At 45.3% G+C, this 20,831-nt stretch overlaps 1 protein-coding gene and 2 pseudogenes across 4 annotated transcripts; 2 read left to right on the top strand and 1 right to left on the bottom strand.

Moving 5' to 3' along the window:
• Positions 1 to 325: 325 nt before the first annotated feature.
• Positions 326 to 5,847, top strand: LOC136478314 (probable galacturonosyltransferase 4; annotated as a pseudogene).
• Positions 2,020 to 4,364, bottom strand: LOC136475528 (ABC transporter B family member 15-like; annotated as a pseudogene).
• A 4,397-nt stretch (positions 5,848 to 10,244) lies between the features above and the next one.
• Positions 10,245 to 20,741, top strand: LOC136478319 (AP-1 complex subunit gamma-2-like). Of its 4 annotated transcripts, none has more exons than XM_066476724.1 (20): positions 10,245 to 10,493; positions 10,592 to 10,894; positions 10,997 to 11,138; positions 11,395 to 11,568; positions 11,775 to 11,954; positions 12,043 to 12,197; positions 12,480 to 12,570; positions 13,290 to 13,453; positions 13,524 to 13,578; positions 15,697 to 15,819; positions 15,910 to 16,005; positions 16,413 to 16,540; positions 17,245 to 17,349; positions 17,447 to 17,733; positions 18,140 to 18,247; positions 18,335 to 18,397; positions 18,484 to 18,561; positions 18,639 to 18,814; positions 19,194 to 19,298; positions 20,368 to 20,741. In XM_066476724.1, exons 1-20 carry the CDS (start codon positions 10,414 to 10,416, stop codon positions 20,461 to 20,463), a joined length of 2,709 nt encoding a protein of 902 aa, XP_066332821.1. In that variant the 5' UTR covers positions 10,245 to 10,413; the 3' UTR covers positions 20,464 to 20,741. The 4 variants fall into 4 exon arrangements, with proteins under 4 accessions (XP_066332821.1, XP_066332822.1, XP_066332823.1 ...); XM_066476725.1 differs by having other exon boundaries at positions 18,487 to 18,561; XM_066476726.1 differs by having other exon boundaries at positions 15,697 to 15,811; positions 15,920 to 16,005.
• The last annotated feature ends 90 nt before the right edge of the window (positions 20,742 to 20,831 follow it).

The following is a 20,831-nucleotide window of genomic DNA, read 5'->3' on the forward strand; positions in this document are numbered from 1 at the left end:
AACGGGGAGTTGTTTACGCCCGACGCTAGCTCCCAGTCCTTCCCAGCACGAGAGATTCGGCGTCGGTTCAGTACACGTGGAAGGCTTTCTCTCCACCTGGGCATCCGGAGTCGCGCGGGCCGTCCCCGGCGAGCACGCACCCGGCCACGGCGCCACGGGCGGCCCATGGCGTCGGCCGCGGCGCGGCGACGGCGGTGGCCGAGGTAGAAGTGTCGGCCCCGGGACGTGCTGCTAGCGCTGCTCCTCGCCTCGGTGCTCGCACGAAACAGCTTCAGCCGGCTTATCAGTCGGCTTATGTATCAGCCGAGAAGAGCCGGAGGAGGTGGCGTCCCAAGACCCAGGTAAGAGAGAGCATGCGAATGATGTTGCCGTTGCTCAAAAACAGATTAGTCGTGGTGGTGATGTTGAAGTGAGGCAGCACAAAGCTGCTGCAATGCACGGCAATTCTAGTGCTTCATTGAAAAAGGTAAAAAAGAGTGACATATTAATAGATTAAAACAATTAAACTGATAAAATTCGTGTCCATAAAATAAAATCTATAGTATTAAGTTTCTGAACTATGAGATTTCGTCCTAGGACTACAATTGGTGACCTGGTTTTGCTACACTAGAGACATAGCGGATATGCTGAATTCAATCATAATAGGTTGTACTCAAAAGTCAAAACACTAATCGTTTCCAAAATTGTGGATACATTCTATATTGGTCACTTCTCTGTTGACAACTAATTCATTCTCGCATATGTTTTCCAATTCATGGGCTGATATTTTACTTTTTTTCTAAATTCCCTTGGAGATGTTTTATTTTTCGTAAAAGTATGTGCTGATATTTGGAAATTTTAGTGGCACCATTCTTTATAAAAGGCCTTATAGATCTTGCTTTAGGAGTTTACGTGCACAAAGTTCTGATTTAGACTTCAATCACTTATTCTTTCATGGTTAAGTAGTTATTTAGTTACATAGTGGTTTAATTTTCCAGGAAAATACTGCTGATAGATCATCTAAGCAATTTGCAGGCGCTACCTCGGAAGGGTCTGATTCAAAAGCAGTTACCCGTAGTATCAATCGACATACAAGTTCGCCAGATGCAACGATACATATCATAAAAGATCAGTTAAGACTAGCAAGAACATATATTGGGCTCCTACCTACTAGAGGCCGTAATGCCTTTGTTAGAGATCTTCGAAGAAAGATGAGGGATATCCAGCAAGCACTCGGTAATGCAACCAGTGATAGATGGTTACCAAAGAAGTACGTTCTCTTTTTTTTACTGCAGGGTTCACCCTTGGTATGGCGATGACGACGTGTACTTAGTTTGGGTTCTGATAGGAACAGAGTGTCTCTTACACATTTTCTTCAACTTTATTGCTTATGCAGTGTCTCTGGAAAAATTAGAGCACTGGAGTTGGCATTAGCAAAGATCAAACTAGTGCATGAGAATTGTGCATCTGTTATTGATAAGCTATTAACAACCCTTCATTCAACTGAGGACAAAGTTCAAGCTCACAAGCAAACGGCCAATTATGCAACAATGATAGCAGCTAAGGCTCTACCCAAAAAACTCTATTGTCTTGCACTGCGTCTTACAAATGAGTACTATTCATCTAGCTCCCACAAAAGGCATTTTCCAAATGAAGAGAAGTTTGAAGACTCAAAGCTGCAACACTATGCACTATTCTCAGATAATGTACTAGCAGCTGCTGTGGTTGTGAACTCGACTCTTGTAAATGCTAAGGTACAATATTTGACATGTGAGGTAGTAGTGGCTTATGTTCTGAAATTGAGTATCTAATGCATATGAACTTTTGTTGCGGTAAATATTCTAAGAAGATTGTAGGGTACTTCACTTGTACTAGCTACTAACATTTTAATTAAGAGTTAAATGCACCAGAGATCCATTAACTTGTAATGAAGTTTCAGTTGAGTCCATCAACTTTCAAAGTGGCTTTTTGGTCCATAAACTTTTAAAATTATTCACTGCAGTCCATACCTATTTATTTAACCTTAAATTCAAAGCATATTTATAGAAAATCCCTTCCCACGGGCATGCAGGTGCATGCATGGCTCCCAGCGCCCTCCTCCAGCCGCCGCCGTGCCCCCAGAGACCGGCGAGCAGGTGCATGCATGGCTCCCAGTGCCCGCTGGCCGAAGCCGCCCGCCCGCGGCCTGCCTCCGTACCACAGCGCAAGCGCCATGCTGCCCGTGTTGCTGAACTGGCACAGGGACAGGCAGAAGCCGGAGTACCACGACTCCACCCTGTTGTCCTTCCGCGGCGCCTCCTGCGCGGCCTCGTACAGGCGGAGCATCCGATGCTGCGACGAGAACGCGGTGATCGTCCGGTGGTTCACGACAGCCTCGCTGGCGAGCTGGCTCCATTGCACCTGCGCCTTCTTGGCCTTCTTGGACATGGCGGTCATGAGCACCTTCTTGAAGTAGAAGCTCGCGATTATCAGTGGCTGCATCGCCATCATGACCACCGCGAGCCGCCACGACACGGCGAGGGCCATAGAGAAACCTAGCGCCGCATTGGCGGCCGCCTGCACCAGGAGGCACATGCTGTCGCCGACGAGGGATCGGACCTTGGTGGCCTGCGTGGCCAGCCGCGCGCACACCGCGGCGCTCGAGTTCTCGTCCTCGTCGAACCACCCGACCTCGAAGGAGAGTATCTTGGCGAACATCTGTCCATGGACGTGCTCTGTAACGCGCTCGCCCATGACGGCGAAGTTGTAGTGCTGCACGATGTTCGCCGTGATGCAGATGATGGCAATGCCGAAGAAGACGAGGGAGTACAGCCTGTTCAGAACAGAGTTCAGACAAACGTCACTGACATCGCCATGTCACTCTGCAATCTGTATCAGCGAGCACAGACGGACACATCGCACGGTACCTGGTCTTTGAACGGATGAGGTGATCGTCGGCTGTAAAATACACCTCCGGCAAAGCTCCGAGGCTGTAAGAGTAGAGCGGCAACACCGCACCGAAAACGATGGCGCCGGCGCACCCGAGCAGAGCTTGCTTCCATTCCGGCCGATTCATCTTGAGCAGGCGGAGCTGCGAAGGCTTTTTGCCGCGCGCCGGGTTGTGGCCGTCGCGCCCGTGGTCTACCATTTCCACGGAGCGTTCGACCGACCTGAACGACGGCACCGGGCTTTGGTGGAAGTCGCTGGGCACTTACATGATCTCAACGCTACGGAACGACACCCTGCTGCTCTCCGGCTCTACTTCCACCACTCGCTCGCTTTCCTCCCTCGCCACGGGCGCCTTCTGCAGCAGCGCCATCCGTGCGTAGACGCCGCCGCCTTCGCTGGCCTCCGTGCCGAGGAGGAGCTTGTCGTGCGTGCCGCACTCCACCACGCGGCCCGCGTCGAGCACGGCGATCATGTCTGCCTTGCGGATCGTGGAGAGGCGGTGCGCCACGACGACGGTCGTCCGGCCCACGGACGCCCGGTCCAGCGCGTCCTGCACCGCGCGCTCCGACTCGGAGTCCAGCGCGCTGGTCGCCTCGTCGAGGAGCAGGATCTTGGGGTCCCGGATGAGCGCGCAGGCGATGGCGATGCGCTGCTTCTGCCCTCCCGATAGCTGCGTCCCGAACTGCGCCCGACCTGCAAGTGCAAGCAGATTCATTTACTGAAGTGTGATCAAACGGCTAGTTCATTTTGTTGCCAGAATTTGAAATGTCTGCATACATTGGTTTCGTATCCACGACGATTTGCTTCAGCGAGGCCGCCTCGTTGCCGAACAGAATGTTCTCCCTGATGGACGTGGCGAACAGCACAGGCTCCTGGCTCACTAGGCCGATCTGGCTCCTGAGCCACTCCACGTTGAGCGTGCCAATGTCACTGCCGTCCAGCAGTATCTCGCCCGAGTCCTGGATGTACAACCTCTGCAGCAAGGAGATGATGGTGGACTTCCCGGACCCGCTCCCGCCGACGAGGCCGACGGTGGCGCTCTCAGAGATGGTGAGGCTCACGGCGTCGAGCACCCTCGTGTCAGGCCTGGACGGGTACGAGAAATGCACGTCCCTGAATGTGATCTGGCCCCTGATGTCCTCCTTGGTGGCGCCCTTCTTGCCCTCCGTCTCGAGACGCTGCAGCTTGTCGATCATCTCGCGCATCCGTGCCGCCGCCGTCGCGGCGTCGACGAAGTAACGCAAGTTTGGCAGAGCCATCATGATGGACCTGCAAACCCCAGAGCAGTGCCATGTATGTATCAGGCCAGCCGCATGCATGCAGTTATCTGATTTTTCTGAGAATGAACAAGGCACGGCGCGGGCGGCTTCGGCCAGCGGGCACTGGGAGCCATGCATGCACCTGCTCGCTGGTCTCTGGGGGCACGGCGGCGGCTGGAGGAGGGCGCTGGGAGCCATGCATGCACCTGCATGCGTGTGGGAAGGGGTTTTCTACAAATATGCTTTAAATTTAAGGTTAAATAAATATGTATGGACTGCAGTGAACCATTTTAAAAGTTTATGGACCCAAAAAGCCACTTTGAAAGTTGATGGACTCAACTGAAACTTCCTCACAAATTAATGGATCTCTGGTGCATTTAACTCTTTAATTAAAATTCCAATGCAGAACCCAGCAAGGCATGTATTCTATATTGTGACGGACAAACATAATTATGCTGCAATGAGAATGTGGTTCTTGGCAAATCCCACGGGGAAATTTTTTGTTCTAAGTCCAGAACATTGAAGAGTTTACTTGGTTAAATTCGAGCTATAGTCCAGTTCTGAAGCAACTGGCGTCCCATTTCATGATCAACTACTACTTCAAGACCAATCAGGATAAGCTAAGCCAAAACCCCAAGTTCCAGAATCCCAAGTACCTATCCATTCTCAACCATCTGAGGTTTTATCTTCCTGAGATCTTCCCAAAGCTTAACAAGGTGTTATTTCTTGATGATGATATTGTAGTCCAGCAGGATCTAAGTGATCTTTGGTCAATAGATTTGAAAGGAAAGGTTAATGGCGCTGTCCATACCTGCGGAGCGACTTTCCATAGGTTTGATAGGTACCTCAACTTCTCAAATCCCCTAATTGCTAAGCAGTTTGATCAGCGTGCCTGTGGCTGGGCATACGGCATGAACATGTTCGATTTGATTGAGTGGAGGAAGCAGAATATTACTGATGTCTACCACTACTGGCAGAATATGGTGAGTATTCATGAGATTATCAATTATCAGTAATGTTTGAGGCAAAAAAAAAAAACACTATTTCCATAAATGCTTGCAAAGGGCTATTAGTGGAATGGTTGTTGGCTTGCATTATTTTACTACTTAGTAATTCTTATTTTAAAATATTAACAACATGTAGTCTATTTTTATACACGAACGGATAATAAAAAAATTTGATTCTAGAACCGCTTAATGTTGTATTAGTGTCTTGTCGAACCATATATCTGTCTAAGGACATGAATCTCATTCATGCAGAACGCAAATAGGCAATTATGGAAGTTAGGAACACTTCCAGCCGGTCTTGTCACATTTTGGAACCGCACATTCACTCTTGATCGCTCATGGCATCTCTTGGGTCTAGGGTACAAGCCAAATGTCGACCAAAGAGATATCGAGCGTGCAGCGGTCCTACACTACAATGGGAATCGAAAACCTTGGCTTGAGATTGGATTACCAAGATATCGCAAATTTTGGTCCAAATATGTCAATTTCGATCATGCTTTTCTATGTGAATGCAATATACATCCGTGAGCTGCTGCTGGTTATCTTTTCAAAAAGAGAGGAAAAAACAAGAGCTACCTTGATCTGCAGAGTATTTCTTTGATGAGTACTCTTCTCTGATTAATTTTTAATCGATGTATAGTCAATCTCCCTGCTTTAAATTAGAACGCAGACAAATCATAGTAGGCCACTGAGAGTAGGCCTCAGAATAAGATAGAAAATGGTTGTTTTGTGCTATTATGATCCTTTTGATCAAATCTTACGGATGGTAATATAACATTTTACTTGTTAGTGTGTTGTATAGGAGTATAGTAAAAGCAGCTCGGTCTATTGGAAAACAATGAAGGAGATATGTTAAGACTTAGATCTGAGCAATTTGTGATATTGTTTGCATTTTATTTATCAAACCATAACTGAGGCCACAAGTCTCGATGCATTGCAACACATGCTATTGCTACCTCATCTCAACATTCGTCATCCGTGAATGCACACTGCTTCTTCGACTGGGTTGGAGGATTCGGTACGTTGCACTGCAGTGCGCGTCACCGTCGACGATGCCGTCCCTCAACCGCCTCGTGTTCACTGAGGGCAACGGCAACGCACTCGCATATGATGTCTCGCTTGCCGTCACCGTACGTATTCGCAACTATTTGATCGGCTGGCGCACGGCACCGCTCGACGCCGAGGTCCAATTCCGTTCCGCGGCAACAAGCAGCCTGTTCGTTTGGCTGTGGCTTATCGTAAACGATCGTAAATTTCCAGCCGAAACAGTATTTTTCTCTCACACAAATCAGCCAGCAGTATTTCTTCACGAACCAGCTAACCGAACAGGCTGAAGTTCTCGCCCGTGCCTGGCTGGCGAGGTGCGCAGCCACATCGGTGAGGCGCAGAGGAAGGATCGGAGGGAGCACTCATGGACCCTGTCGGGACTGTGCGATGATTTACAGCAACCATGTATAGTAAGTTGGATTGGATGTGTTGGATCGACATGGCTTTAAGCGGTGTTGGATTGGAATGGATTAGATGTCTCTACTGATCATTAGGATTGAACTGGATAATGATGCAGTTTTAACTGGACTTTCGGTTGGATTCTTTTGATTGGGTTTGGATGTCCATCCAATACCAGGTCGCGTCCACCATGAGCAGCTTAGCACTGGCATAGAAAAAAAGCACGCGGGAGGCGATCGGGGACCTGCAGATTCGGTGCTGGTAGCGCGTGGCTTGGGGAAGAAGCAGCGTCGGACGCGGGAGCGGATCAGCGGAAGAAAGGAAACTGGCGTATCTCGCGTGTCCCCTGGTCACGCCGGGTCTCTCGGACACCCTTGTCCCATGCCACTCCGCCTTGTCGGCGTGCGTTCCCGCGACCGCGATCCTCCTGAGTCCTGACGCCACGCGCGGCGCAGCACGGGACATCAGGGCGAGGCGGCTCGGCCGATTCGCCTCGCCCGGGGCCGGACCGCAGCTTTTCTTTCCCTCTGCGGTCTGCGCTGCAGACATGCGCTCCTCTCCGGGTATCGTCCAGATTCTGTCGTCCTGAACCGGAGATTCACACGATCCTTCCTGTCGTCTCCAGCGGTCGGTGTCTCTGAAGAATCAACCAGATGCTGGAGCATTGCCAAATCGAAGGCGCCTCACCGCCCAGCGTCCCAGCTCTGTGATCTTGCCTTTGGATTCTCGCCGCTGTCGATAGTTCTGCAGGGAACAGCACGGCCATGTACAGTCAAGGTGAAGTAACGAAATCGGATAAGATGGGATCAAGATAGCAGTTTGGTTCTTTCGGTCACAGGCTGTCGACGAACTGCGAACTGTACACATTTAGGGGGACACCCACTAGCGCCCTGTTCGTTTGACTTGTTTGGCTGATAAGTTAGGAATGAAAATATCATTGACTGATTTGGTATGAGAGAAAAATATTATTCGTTGGCTGAAAAATACGGCTTATAAGCCAAACAAGTCCAAACGAACAGGGTATAGCTCTGTAGTAGGAGTGTACGCGATGTTTAGTAAATATAGGTTACGAGAGGTGGGACTGTGATAGAAAAATAGATGAATGGTTAAGATTAAATGAGGTGTGAAGAATGGATGGCTAGATACGATATTACCCTCTGGAGGCTGAGATATCATTTTCCTATCCCATTTGGCAAACATTGCCCAAAATATGGCTCTGCTACGTGCTATCCCTAGTGCTTACCTCGCCGCCACTTATCTCGGCCACGCATCCTAAGTATGATTTTGTAGTGGGTTTTCGCTATTGTACCGAAGATATGGTTTACACTGAATATTTTGTCATCCACAAGAGTGTCCGACATAATGCAAGCGCAATGTGTTACAGCTCAATGCACCATAAGCGTGGGACCCAAAATGTTTACTGTCAAAAGAAGCCTTAATGTGGGTCCCATGTCATATAAAAAATTTCAATCCTTCAACAGGCAGCTAGGCATGCAGAATTTAGAATTTTTTCTCATTTCCTGTGTTTTTTAATAAATTGATTCATATATGATTTATGTAAAATTCCTAAGTTCCAAAATGAACCTTACATCCTGAAATAAATTCGAAAGAGTTAAATGCACCAAGGGTTCATAAACTTGTCATGGTATACCACTTAGGTCTATGGACTCTGAAAATGTATTTATAGATCACCTAACTTATTAAATGATGCACCGCAGGTCCACATCGCTTTGTCAACGTTTTCTTACTTATGTGTCCTTATTTTTTCATTTAACCCCTTACAGCCACGAACCAAGCGTGTGTTGCCACCATGGCCACGCCGTAGCAACCGGCGGCTAGCGCCGCCCATACGCGGTCGTTCGTCCTCGCACAGCAACCTCAGCCGCGAAGCCGAGCCCAGGCTCACTGGCACCGCGCACCCACTCAAGCCGCACCTGTCGAGCACGTCATTCCCCCTGCCTCATCGCGACATAGGTCCGCTGCAGCTAGTCGTGCCGCTCGCGCCGGTGGTCGCCCTCGCACAGCCTTACCTCGGGCGACAGCGCGCGCCGCCGACAGGAAGCTCGCCAGTGTCGTCGGCGTCTGGAGCTGTGCAGTCGACAGCGGCGGCGAGACGAAGCCCAGCGACGTGGCGGGGCTGCTGTCGCTGTCGTCGTCGCCATCGCCGCCGCCGCCGCACACGCTGACGCTCGACGGGCACGAGGTGGACGCCATCTCCTACAGCCGCAAGATGCTCGCCGTCCCTTAGCCTGAGGACGACGTGCTCCGTGCAAGTCGTTGGGATCTAGTGCCTCGATCTAGCTGACGACACGGTGCACTTAGAGGGAAGTGGCACGTTGAGCTCCTCGGCCATGTCGGTTGCACGCCACCAGTGCGTTTGTGGGCCGCCCCTGTTCTTGCCGGCACACCGCGCGCTCGCCCTCGTCGTTTGGGCTTGCTGGCCGCGCGTAGGTCCTGCCCCCTGCCCTCGCAAAGCGGGAGGACGACGAGGCCCTACGCCCCTGCCCCTGCCCCTGCCCCTGCCCTCGCAATCAAGAGTGGAGGCGTAGACATGAGAACGGACGGGAACAGGAACCTCAACACTCTGGTGCCTGGATGCGGCACGGTATACGTATACGGTGGCCGCCATGGTGACCGTGCTCATCATCGTCGTTGCCATGAATTGAAGATGATGCTCCGTGTAATCAGACTCCGCAGCAGGCGAACAAGGTGGTGATCTTGCAGCTCAACCTCCGAACAGAGAACCCAGCGGCCGCAGTAATTCCTTGACGTCGCCGCGTATTGGACAATGCGACACTGGCGTCCACGTCCGAGTCGGATGATGATTGCATCAACTTCGAGCCCTAGCTGGGCGGCGAGGCCGTGCTGCCTGCAGCAAATGGCCTGCTTCAACATTTGATCTGCTGTGCACGAGGCACAACAGTGGTTGTGGCAGTTCCTGCCCATGGAAGCGTGGCGGGAGCGTGAACAAGCACAGTGCGGGAGGTGGTTGGCGGGCGTGACGGGCTGACGACAGCGGAGTGCGTTGCAGTGTGCTGTTATTTTTCTGTGTGCGGTGGAAGAGTTTGTCGTCCTCATGGCCATGCACGTGCCCACCGTTGTCACTGAAGTTTGAGGCAAAGAGCAAGATTGAAGGGATACATTAATAAAAGAAGGGAGAAGATGAGGGTTTAAGTACAAAAATGCATGCCATGTTGGCGTGACACGTAAGCAAGAATTACATATGTGGCTGGTATGGACCTGCGATGCATAATCTAACCAGTTCAAAGACCCACAAATACGTTTTTAAAGTTTATGGACTTAAGTGGTACCCCTCGTAAGTTTAGAGTCACTGATGCATTTAACTCGTTCAGAAATATACGTGTACTCACGTCAACTCGAGGAACTGAGGTGCAACTCAGTCGGAGTATAAGTTTAAGTTAACTTTACGGTGGTTCTACATGTAATTTTTAATAAATTTTCTCCTTTTAACAAAAAAAAAGTACCCACGAAAATAAATTGCATTTTGAAGACAGGCCATCAAAATTGGGCGTGTTTCCTTCAAGTTCGCACAAAGTTCCTTAAATCCAAATGGGGCCAAAAGAAAATTAGAAACAATAAAAGGGCGCAATCGCTCTTTCCACCGTCACCTCCAGTTCCAGAGCTCAACAGATCCGCGGCCCTGTTCGCCCACCTCGCTCGCCTCGCCTCGCCTTCCGCTGCTTCCCGCCCCCAACCACCACGGCGTTCAGATCCCGCGAGCTCTCACCTCTCCACCTCCCCTCGCGGCGGCGTGCCCTCCCCGAGATCTCAACATGGACACGGTCGAGAAGATCGTCGAGGACTTCGCCTCGGACATCGCCCTGAGCCCCTTCTCCTCCGGGACGAGCCTCCGGTGAGACCCCCTCCCCCCACTAATTCCCCAAACCTGCGCCGGATCCGTCGTGATAGCCCGTACCAATGCTGTAATCGTGCTTCGTGAGCTTCCCGCAGGGAGATGATACGCGCGATACGCGCGTGCAAGACGGCGGCGGAGGAGCGCGCGGTGGTGCGGCGGGAATGCGCAGCGATACGCACGGCCATCAGCGAGAATGAGCCGGAGCTCCGGCACAGGAACATGGCCAAGCTCATGTTCATCCACATGCTCGGCTACCCCACCCATTTCGCCCAGATGGAGTGCCTCAAGCTCATCGCGGCCGCGGGGTACCCGGAGAAGCGGGTGGGCTACCTCGGCCTCATGCTGCTCCTCGACGAGCGCCAGGAGGTGCTCATGCTCGTCACCAACTCCCTCAAACAGTAGGCCGCCCGTGCTGTCTCTGCAATATCACTCCGCGAATGTTTGTTTCCTCAAATGCCGTGCTGAGTTTTGAGTAATGTTAGTGCTTAATTTGGTGGCAGAGATCTCAACCACACGAACCAGTTCATCGTGGGCCTTGCACTGTGTGCTCTTGGGAACATCTGTTCTGCTGAAATGGCGCGGGATCTTTCACCTGAAGTGGAGAGGTTGGTGCGCAGTAGGGAAGTCAATACAAAGAAAAAGGTATTTTCCTGTATATTGTAATTCATTCAATCGAGCCCAGTGGAGCATGGCGAAAACAAACAACTGATAGCTGAATTATTGATGTGTTATTTCAAGGAATTTGAACAGTGTTGAAACCTAGGTTGATTCAGAAACTGCATAGAATTACCAAATTCAGGCTCGTTGTGAATGGTTTCATCAATTGGTCTATGTAAACTGCTGTACGCGTATTTTTGGATGCAATTTAATTCATGGTATACTTCTACTTGTTTATTAGGCTGCTTTGTGCTCTATAAGGATTGTCAGGAAAGTGCCAGATTTGGCAGAGAACTTCATGGGACTGGCTGCATCATTGTTGAAGGAAAAACACCATGGGGTTCTTATATCTGCAATTCAGCTCTGCACAGAACTATGCAAAGCAAGCAGAGATGCTCTAGAGTACCTGAGAAAGGTAAGGGCATCTATTTCTACATGGAAGCATACATAAAAAATTTAACATTTTCTCATGACGATTAAATGGTGGTCCTATTTGATAATTGATGTATCACTCTCTCTCGCTTCGTATAGGAGATGCACAGTTTTATAACTTTTAACATTTTCTTTGCTGAAAATGGTACTATTCCTGAGTGGTTGAGACACAATTTCTTCTCATTGCAGAACTGCATTGAAGGTTTGGTGCGCATACTGAGAGATGTGTCCAATAGTTCATATGCTCCTGAGTATGATGTTTCTGGCATTGTTGATCCATTCTTGCATATTCGAGTCCTTAAACTTTTGCGGATCTTGGGTCAAGGAGATGCAGACTGCAGTGAATATATGAATGATATTCTTGCTCAGGTGATTGATTAATCGTTATCTTTGGTTTCACATTCATTACAGCTGCATTTATTGTTTTATGGTACTAAACTTGCAATTATTTATCCAGGTTGCAACAAAAACTGAGTCCAACAAGAATGCTGGAAATGCCATTCTGTATGAATGTGTTCAGGCTATAATGGGTATTGAAGCTACTAGTGGTTTGCGTGTGCTGGCAATCAATATTTTGGGTAGATTCTTGTCTAACCGTGATAACAATATAAGGTCGATATGTTCTTCTTGTTGCTCTCGCTTGCTTATTGTTTTTCCTTCTTTTTATAAACACTGTTCGTGATTAGTTTCTTCTACCATGCTTGATGTACCTGCTAGTTGTAGTATGTGCCTATATTAAACTTGCAGTTGCAGTTATTATAGCCTATGAAATTGATTCAGCTGCAACTATTTTTCAAGCAATAATACATGGAACAAATGGTTGCTGTTGGTTATGTTCTTGTGATCAATGAAACATTTATAGGTGGGGTATTTACTGTGCCTGTCCTCTTTCAGATATGTTGCTCTTAACATGCTTATGAGGGCCATTGCGGTTGATGCACTAGCAGTTCAGAGGCACAGAACAACAATATTAGAGTGTGTAAAGGTAAGAATGCATGCAATACTATCCATGTTTAGTGCTGGTCTTACTATATCTTACGCTATGCCGATTTCTGTATTTATTAGATTATTACAAGAACCCTCATATTATACCACATGCCCACACTTTCTAACCTTCAGCATGTTAGAATAATACTCTCAAGATTTAGGCATTCACATTTTTGCAAACCCAGTGTAGATTGTAGACCCACCTTTTGTTTCCAACTTTGAAAAGTTCTTGAATGGATGCGTGTGACAAAGGGGTTGTCTTATCTAGTCCAATATTGTGTTTGGAGCTCTCTGTAGTTTCATCAATCCTGCACTTGGTTTAAAGTGCTTCTTTTACTCCCTCCATTCCAAATTGTAAGTCGTTTTCGCTTTTCTAGATTCTTAGTTTTAACTATGTATCTAGACAGTGTATATCTAGATGCATAACAGAAGCTATGTAACTAGAAAAGCCAAAACGATTTACAATTTAGAACGGAGGGAGTACATTCTAAACCTGGATTCATGTTATTCGAGGAAGATTAGTCAGTATATATGTTACTGCTATTGCAAAGTAATATTTAAGTCAACAGTTCACAATATATGATCTATTAGTTTCTAACTGTATATAATCAAGCCTGCTGTTTATCTAGCTACATCAAACCTGACATTTACTGTTCAAGCAGTCTATTTCTTTTTTTTTCTAGCTTTTATCATTTCTATTTGCTGTGTACCTTTCAGGATGCCGATGCCTCCATTCGCAAAAGGGCTCTTGAGCTTGTTTATTTGTTAGTCAATGATACAAACGTAAAGCCTTTGACTAAAGAGCTCATCGATTACTTAAACATAGCGGATCCAGACTTTATAGGAGATCTCACAGTAATGATATGCTCTATAGTTGAAAAGTTAGTATCTATTTATTTTGTTGGTTCTTATTGACTTGTGGAGTGTTTAACAATGTTGCATCGCCAATAGGTTTTCTCAAGAGAAGTTATGGTACCTTGACCAGATGTTCAAGGTTTTATCTCTGGTAAGTACTTAAGTACTGGGAAGATCCTTTTATATCCGAAAAGTCTGCACTCCAGAACACCATTTTTTGGGTTTCTTGCAATTTTACTTCTAACCTTGCATATTTGCTGCAACACTGTTGGAAGACTCAGTTATTTCATCTTCTGGACAAATCTGTTCAACCTGCATGAGTGCATGCTTGTAAATACGGAGCACCCTAAGTAGTTTGTAGTACGTACTGGAAATGTCAAGTGAGGTTATCACCTGCATTGGCAATTATTGATAAGAATTTAAAATCTGTAGGGAAGGAAGTTTCTCAATGTTTCTTCACAGCTATCCTGTTCATAGCGGAAGAAACTATAATACTGGCCACAGCCTTGATTTTAAGCCTTAGACTTGGGTTTCCTGCATTTCTCCTTGCCCTTTTGTGCCTCATACTTACAACATGCACACAGCAACCTCCAAAGGATGCCAGGCACTTCCACTATCACAAAAAACCTGTCATAACCCTTTTGAACTACACAAATATTGCTATCTTTGCACACATGTTAGGTGCTGCTGGTAATTGGGAATTGAGACACTGTTCATAGTTATGTTGTGATCCATTGCTTGAAATAGCTTGAGATATCAAACTCAATTCATGTTCCACTCTTATTGTTGAACAACAACAACAACAACAACAACAACAACATAGCCTTTCAGGGTAGGCTAGAGTTGAAACCCACCGAGAGCCCCAAGTCACGGTTCAGGCACTTCAATAGCTGCTTTCCAAGTACTCCTATTCAAACATAGATCTCTAGGTATATCCCAAGCTTTCAAATATCTTTTTTATTGCCTCCCCCTATGTCAATTTCGGTATTCCTCTACCTCTCCTCATATTATTAGCTTGGCTTAGGACTCCACAATGCACTAGTGCCTCTAGTAGTCTCCTTTGGACATGGCCAAATCACTTCAACCGATGTTGGACAAGCTTTTTTTCAATTGGTGCTACCTCTAGGCGATCATGTATATCATCGTTCCGAACTCGGTCCATTCTTGTGTGACCGCAAATCCATCGCAACATACGCATTTCTGCAACACTCAGTTGTTGAACATGTCGAATCTTTGTAGGCCAACATTCTGCTCCATACAACATAGCCGGTCTAATCGCCGTTCTATAGAACTTGCCTTTTAGCTTTTGTAGTACCCTCTTGTCACAGAGAATGCCAGAAGCTTGTCGCCACTTGATCCACCCTGCTTTGATTCTATGGCTAATGTCCGCATCAATATCTCCATCCCTCTGTAGCATCGATCCCAGATACCGAAAGGTATCCTTCTTAGGCACTACTTGACCTTCCAAACTCACATCTCCCTCCTCCTGTACAACTCCGCCAAAGTCGCATCTCATGTATTCGGTTTTAGTTCTGCTCAATTTAAAACCTTTAGGCTCAAGGGTCTGCCACCATAACTCTAGTTTCCTATTTACTCCCGCCTGGCTTTCGTCCACTAACACTACATCATCAGTGAACAACATACACCAAGGGATATCCCCTTGTATGTTCCTGGTAACCTCATCTATTACCAAGGCAAAGAGATACGGGCTTAAGACTGACCCTTGATGAAGTCCAATTTTAATCGGGAAGTAATCTGTGTTACCATCGTTTGTTCGAACACTAGTCACAACATTGTTGTACATGTCCTTGATGAGGGTCACGTACTTTGATGGGACTTTATGTTTGTCCAAAGATCACCACATAACTTTTCTTGGTATCTTGTCATAAGCCTTCTCCAAGTCAATGAAAACCAAGTGGAGGTCCTTCTTCTGCTCTCTAAACCGCTCCGTAACCTGTCTTATTAAGAAGATTGCTTCTGTGGTTGACCTTCCGGGCATGAAACCAAATTGGTTTGTTGATATCTGCGTCGTTCCTCGCAGGCGCTGCTCGATGACTCTCTCCCATAACTTCATAGTGTGGCTCATCAACTTAATTCCCCGATAATTAGTACAACTTTGGATATCTCCCTTGTTCTTGTAGATTGGTACCAATATGCTTCTTCTCCACTCCTCAGGCATCTTGTTCGATCGAAAGATATTGTTGAACATCTTGGTAAACAGGCTTGAGATATCAAACTCAATTCATGTTCCACTCTTATTGTTGAACAGGCTGGAAATCATGTGAAGGATGATATATGTCATGCCCTTATTGTTGTACTAAGTAATACAGCAGAGTTTCAAGGATATTCAGTGAGGTCATTGTATAAGGCCTTACAATCATATGGTAAACAGGTTAGGGGAAAGTTTATACTCTTCATATTGCATTCCATTCCATCTCATCCTACCTGATGTCTGTAACGTTGTCAATATTATACTGATTAGGGAAGTTTAGTAAGAGTAGCTGTTTGGTGCATTGGTGAATATGGTGAAATGCTGGTGAACAATGTTGGCATGCTGGACAGGGAGGAGCCAATTAAGGTTAGTGGACAATTCTTGAAGGATATGTTCTTTATTGATCCTTTGAAGTCTGAATTCACGTATTTAAGTTATATTGTTGTCTGCTCTATACTTGAAGGAGCTAGGCTGACAGCCATCCTGGCCCCACCCAAACAAGGGCTCAGTAATTATTCCAGAAATCCACTGCACATTATTCATACATATGTATGCATAGCAGATGGCCTTATTTACAATCTAAATATTTAGCTTAGGAAAAATGAACTGAATTGGTAAGGAACCTTTCCCAACCTACCGTGCACTACTACTCATCTAATTTGTGGTACATGATGAGAAATGTATCAAATTGTTCAGGAACCTTTCCCAACCTACCGTGCAGTACTACTCATCTAATTTGTGGTACATCATGAGAAATGCATCAAATTGTTCAGGTAACAGAATCTGATGCTGTGGGTGCCGTAGAGTTCGCTCTTAGCCGCTACTCAGCAGATGTGACAACTGGAGCTATGTGTCTGGTTGCTCTTCTGAAGCTCTCCTCACGATTTCCTTCGACGTCAGAGTAAGATATCTTTCAACCTGACCTCATACGGTTGTTGCACTAAATTATTACTTCATGAGATACTGACTCAAAGCTGCGGTTCTCTTAACTGTGAACTTGTATTTGTTTGATGCACTTTTGGTTCTCTTTTATTCATGACGTTCTTGATAAATTTGAGTACATTGCTGGAGATCCAAGTTTGGATCTACAGAACTGGCCAGGACACCCTCTTGCGCCCTAACTGACCTAGTATTCAATGACATATCCAAGTAGGCAAGAGTATGATTTGCTCACCATCATGTATGATTTGCTCATGTTTTTAATAGCACCTTTAATGAATCTTCTTTACAAGATGATCACATCGTTCGGAGTGTTAACTTGACATAATATATCTGCCCTACGGTATTTTAGACTAATATCTACCTCTTACTAGAACCCTGCTATACACATGGGCACTGGCTATACATATGACTGGATTGTATGACTAGTTCAAAGCAGATAGTAGATTTAGTCATACAACTTAGTTATATGTTCCGGTCGATTGATAGCTATTTCCCTCTAACAGCATCATATCTGTGTCGATTATTCCTGTTATGGTGATCTTTTGTAACCCCAAAATACTTCAAAGCTTACTATGTCTGTAAACAGTGTTTACTCTAGCTAGGTGGTTATTATAGTATAATACTGCTTTGTTTTCACACTGACTTTACTGTCTAAATAAACAGGAGGGTCAAACAAATAGTTGCCCAGAATAAAGAGAATGTTGTGCTTGAACTACAGCAAAGATCAATTGAATTCACTTCCATTATACAAAGACATCAGTCTATCAGGTGGCCCACCAAACTTCTATATGTTACCGCAGAAGATTTGCTTATCATTGTATTAGTTATGTCAGATTTAATCGTAGAGAATCTGGTTCAAGTGCAGATCATCCTTGCTTGAACGCATGCCTGTATTGGATGAAGCTAGTTATCTGGTGAAGCGGGCTACTGCTACACAAACAACTATTTCAGCAGATAAACTTGCCCCAACAGTCACTCCTGGAAGCCTTAAGCTTCCAAATGGTGTAGCGAAACCCACCTCAGCTCCTTTAGCTGATTTACTTGATTTGAGTTCTGATGGTGCCCCAGCTTCAACTGTTGCTTCTACTACGACACCTAATGATTTTTTGCAAGATCTTCTGGGTATCGGTGGAGTGAGTTCATCAACGACAGGTATTCTTTTTCCTTGTATCTCTGTTCTCATGTGCAGTTCCCATGTTAGCTTGCTTATCTTATTACACTGAGAGCTGGAGGACTTCTCTCTCCCGTCTGTCCCCCACCCCCCACCCCCACCACCAACAACAACACACACACACACACACCCCTTCAGAATATGCACTTTTACCTTTTCTGAAGTTTGAGTTCACTGCATCCTCAGTGATTTGCTAATTAGTAATTTACCCTCCTATCCTTAAATTTACTTCTAGTGCTATAATATGGGATCCAAAATTTTGTATGTAACCTCGTTTCTTGTTATTGGTCTTTATTGTGTACTTCAGTTATTATCTTTTGGGGCACTTATGTTATTATCAGAAAATTTCCTTGCTTTAGCAATATCCAATCTTTCTGTTTTGTTCAGGTGTAACTTCGACCGCAAGCACAGATATTCTTATGGATCTTCTGTCCATTGGATCATCTCCATCACAGAATGGCACCCCCGTAACAGACTTCCGTCATCCTGGACAAGGTTAAAGTAATTTTAGCTGTAGCAATTTCCTGTATTTCTATTTATGAGTTATGACTGTTATTGAATTTTGTTATTATACTGATATAGCAGAGTCTAAACCTGTTCCTGCTGTACCTGAAGCTATTGACCTCTTCGGTAGTTTGTCACCAGGTACATTTGCTTCTGGTTACTTTGGTTTAATGTAGAGACCTATTTTCTGATTATAACCATTGATGAATTGTCTACCACTATTGCAGCAGAGACTAAACCCACACCAGTGGTACCTCAGGACATGGATCTGCTCGATGGTTTGTCATCAAATACTTCTGTTTCTGGTTAGTTTGGTTGTTCATATTGGCAAACAAAGTAATTATAATGTCTTCATGGTCACTAAATCTCCTAATTTGAGCAGGACTTGAGAATACAACCCATCCATCAATAACAGCTTTCCAGAGTGCAACCTTGAAGATCACGTTCGATTTCAAAAGGAAGCCTGGAAACCCACGAGTGACTACAATTCATGCCACTTTTACAAATTTGACATCTAGTACTTTTACAGATTTTATTTTTCAGGCTGCTGTTCCAAAGGTAACATCTTATTGCTGTATGCTGTAATCTATTTTTTGAGCTCTTCACTGGCACTACACCTTGATGTTCCACGGTTTTTATTCTACATATATAGTTTTTACACTTAAAATCGATGATATTCCATGATAGTTTATAGTGCGAATCTTTTATTCAGCTTACCCATGTCTGAAGCTGTTGAACATTCTTTCGTTTTTTCCATAAATTTATATAGCTTGAGTTTTTTGTTACTCTGTGCTCTGATCCTTACCATCTTTCTTCGCCTTAGACTTAGAGCAGTGGAAAGAGGCTGAACATGATCATCATTTCGTGCTTTGTTCTTTGTGTTCTTTAATAAGAAGTTTTATAATTGATATGCTGATAATGTTTCTTATTCTTGCAGTTCATCCAATTGAGACTGGATCCGGCTAGTGGCAACACTGTTCCAGCTAATGGAAATGGTTCAGTCACACAAGGGCTCAATGTCACCAATAACCAACAGGGACAGGTATATGAAGATCTGCATCCTTCACTTCCAGTTCAGCTTTTGTATATCTTTTCAGTGACTTCATTTTAGTCTTCTTCCATATGATGTGTTTTACAATGGTTGACAATTGACATTATACAGCTGTAGTAGAAGTACCAACAGGAAAAGTCTAGGCCAAAAAGTTTATAACATACTTTTGCAATTCGTTTAAAAAATAAAGCTTAACAAGTTTAATGGATTCATTTGAGAAAAAAAGTGCTTAATGGAATGGGTTGTAACTGCTGAAATGCCCTTGTTGTTGGAAAACAGACATGTATTTGTATCGCTGCTCCTGTGTCTTTCATCATTTCTTAGATAAGTTGTTGACTGTTGTTCCATGTACTGTAACTCGACTAAATGTTACCTTTTTTTTTAATATAACTACACAAGGAACAACATGAGCCTTTTTTTTCCGTGTGCACTTTGCAAAATGTTGCTATGTAGATTATAGTAGAATTGGCATATGCTCATACAAGCTACTTGCTGGCATTTTTTAATTTACATGTACTTCCATATCCAACACCATTCCCATCAATGTGCCTGTGAGCAATTGTCGTAGTCAAGAACAATGTTGTTAACAAAAGATTTAAGCATTTTGCGCACATCATTAGAGTCCCTAATTTGTCCTACCACAATTATAACCAGAGTTTTGAATCCTCAATCACTGCCTGTAACAAATTTTCGTGGTGGGTACCATGGGAACAAATCCTGGCCACGGAACCTTTGAAGTTGAAAGTATTTATTTCACTTCAAATTGGTAAACTTTATTTTGAGTGACAATCTGCTATAAACGGTCATAACGGATGGTAACCGGTCAAATTTAGATGAACTCTTGAATTTGACAAATCAAACGAGCCCTGCGCAGGACAAGAACCAGCCATAGTCAGAGACTTTTGGATTATACACCGATGCTCTGTATATACATAATTTTGTAAACCTTGATAATCCTGTAACCACTTTATCCAGCATTGTTTTGGAGTTTATCTTTTCATTAATTCCATATTCCTATACTTATATCTGATGTTTCTTCTCCCTCTATCCTGCTAAGCAGAAACCGCTTGCAATGCGTATCCGGATGTCTTACAAAGTGAATGGCGAGGACAGATTGGAACAAGGCCAAGTCAGCAATTTTCCTTCTGGACTATAGTGCCGTTTGTGTATATTATATGTCATGTTGTGATAGTTCTCTCGAATTGACGTGTCGGGAACAGGCACAGAGCGAAGCCTTATTTTACCCTGTTCCTCGTTTTCTTTTTAATATTCTTGTTCCCCCATTTGCGGGGGTACTTAGAGAAAATAGTTTCTTCCGGCCATTCGTTTCCCCTATATATATTGTATGTATAGTATCCAGCAGCGATGTGATCTTCAGATTCATCGTGATGTATTCGACACCACTCTAAAGGATAATCTGAACAAGTTTCTTCAGCTCCTCATCATTACAAATGGCTTCTGTTTTTCTTGTAATGCCTACCACTACCAGAGAGCCGTGAAAGTTAGGGGATGCCCAACGCGCGG

This window comes from Miscanthus floridulus, chromosome 8, assembly GCF_019320115.1.
Source record: "Miscanthus floridulus cultivar M001 chromosome 8, ASM1932011v1, whole genome shotgun sequence".
NCBI lineage: Eukaryota > Viridiplantae > Streptophyta > Magnoliopsida > Poales > Poaceae > Miscanthus > Miscanthus floridulus.

Excerpts from the sequence above, each read along its gene's own strand:
- LOC136478319 (XM_066476724.1), top strand. The coding sequence starts at position 10,414 with ATGGACACGGTCGAGAAGATCGTCGAGGACTTCGCCTCGGACATCGCC. Across the intron at positions 11,139-11,394 it reads AAGTCAATACAAAGAAAAAG|GCTGCTTTGTGCTCTATAAG; the intron begins GTATTTTCCTGT and ends CTTGTTTATTAG. Across the intron at positions 15,820-15,909 it reads TACAATCATATGGTAAACAG|GGAAGTTTAGTAAGAGTAGC; the intron begins GTTAGGGGAAAG and ends TATACTGATTAG.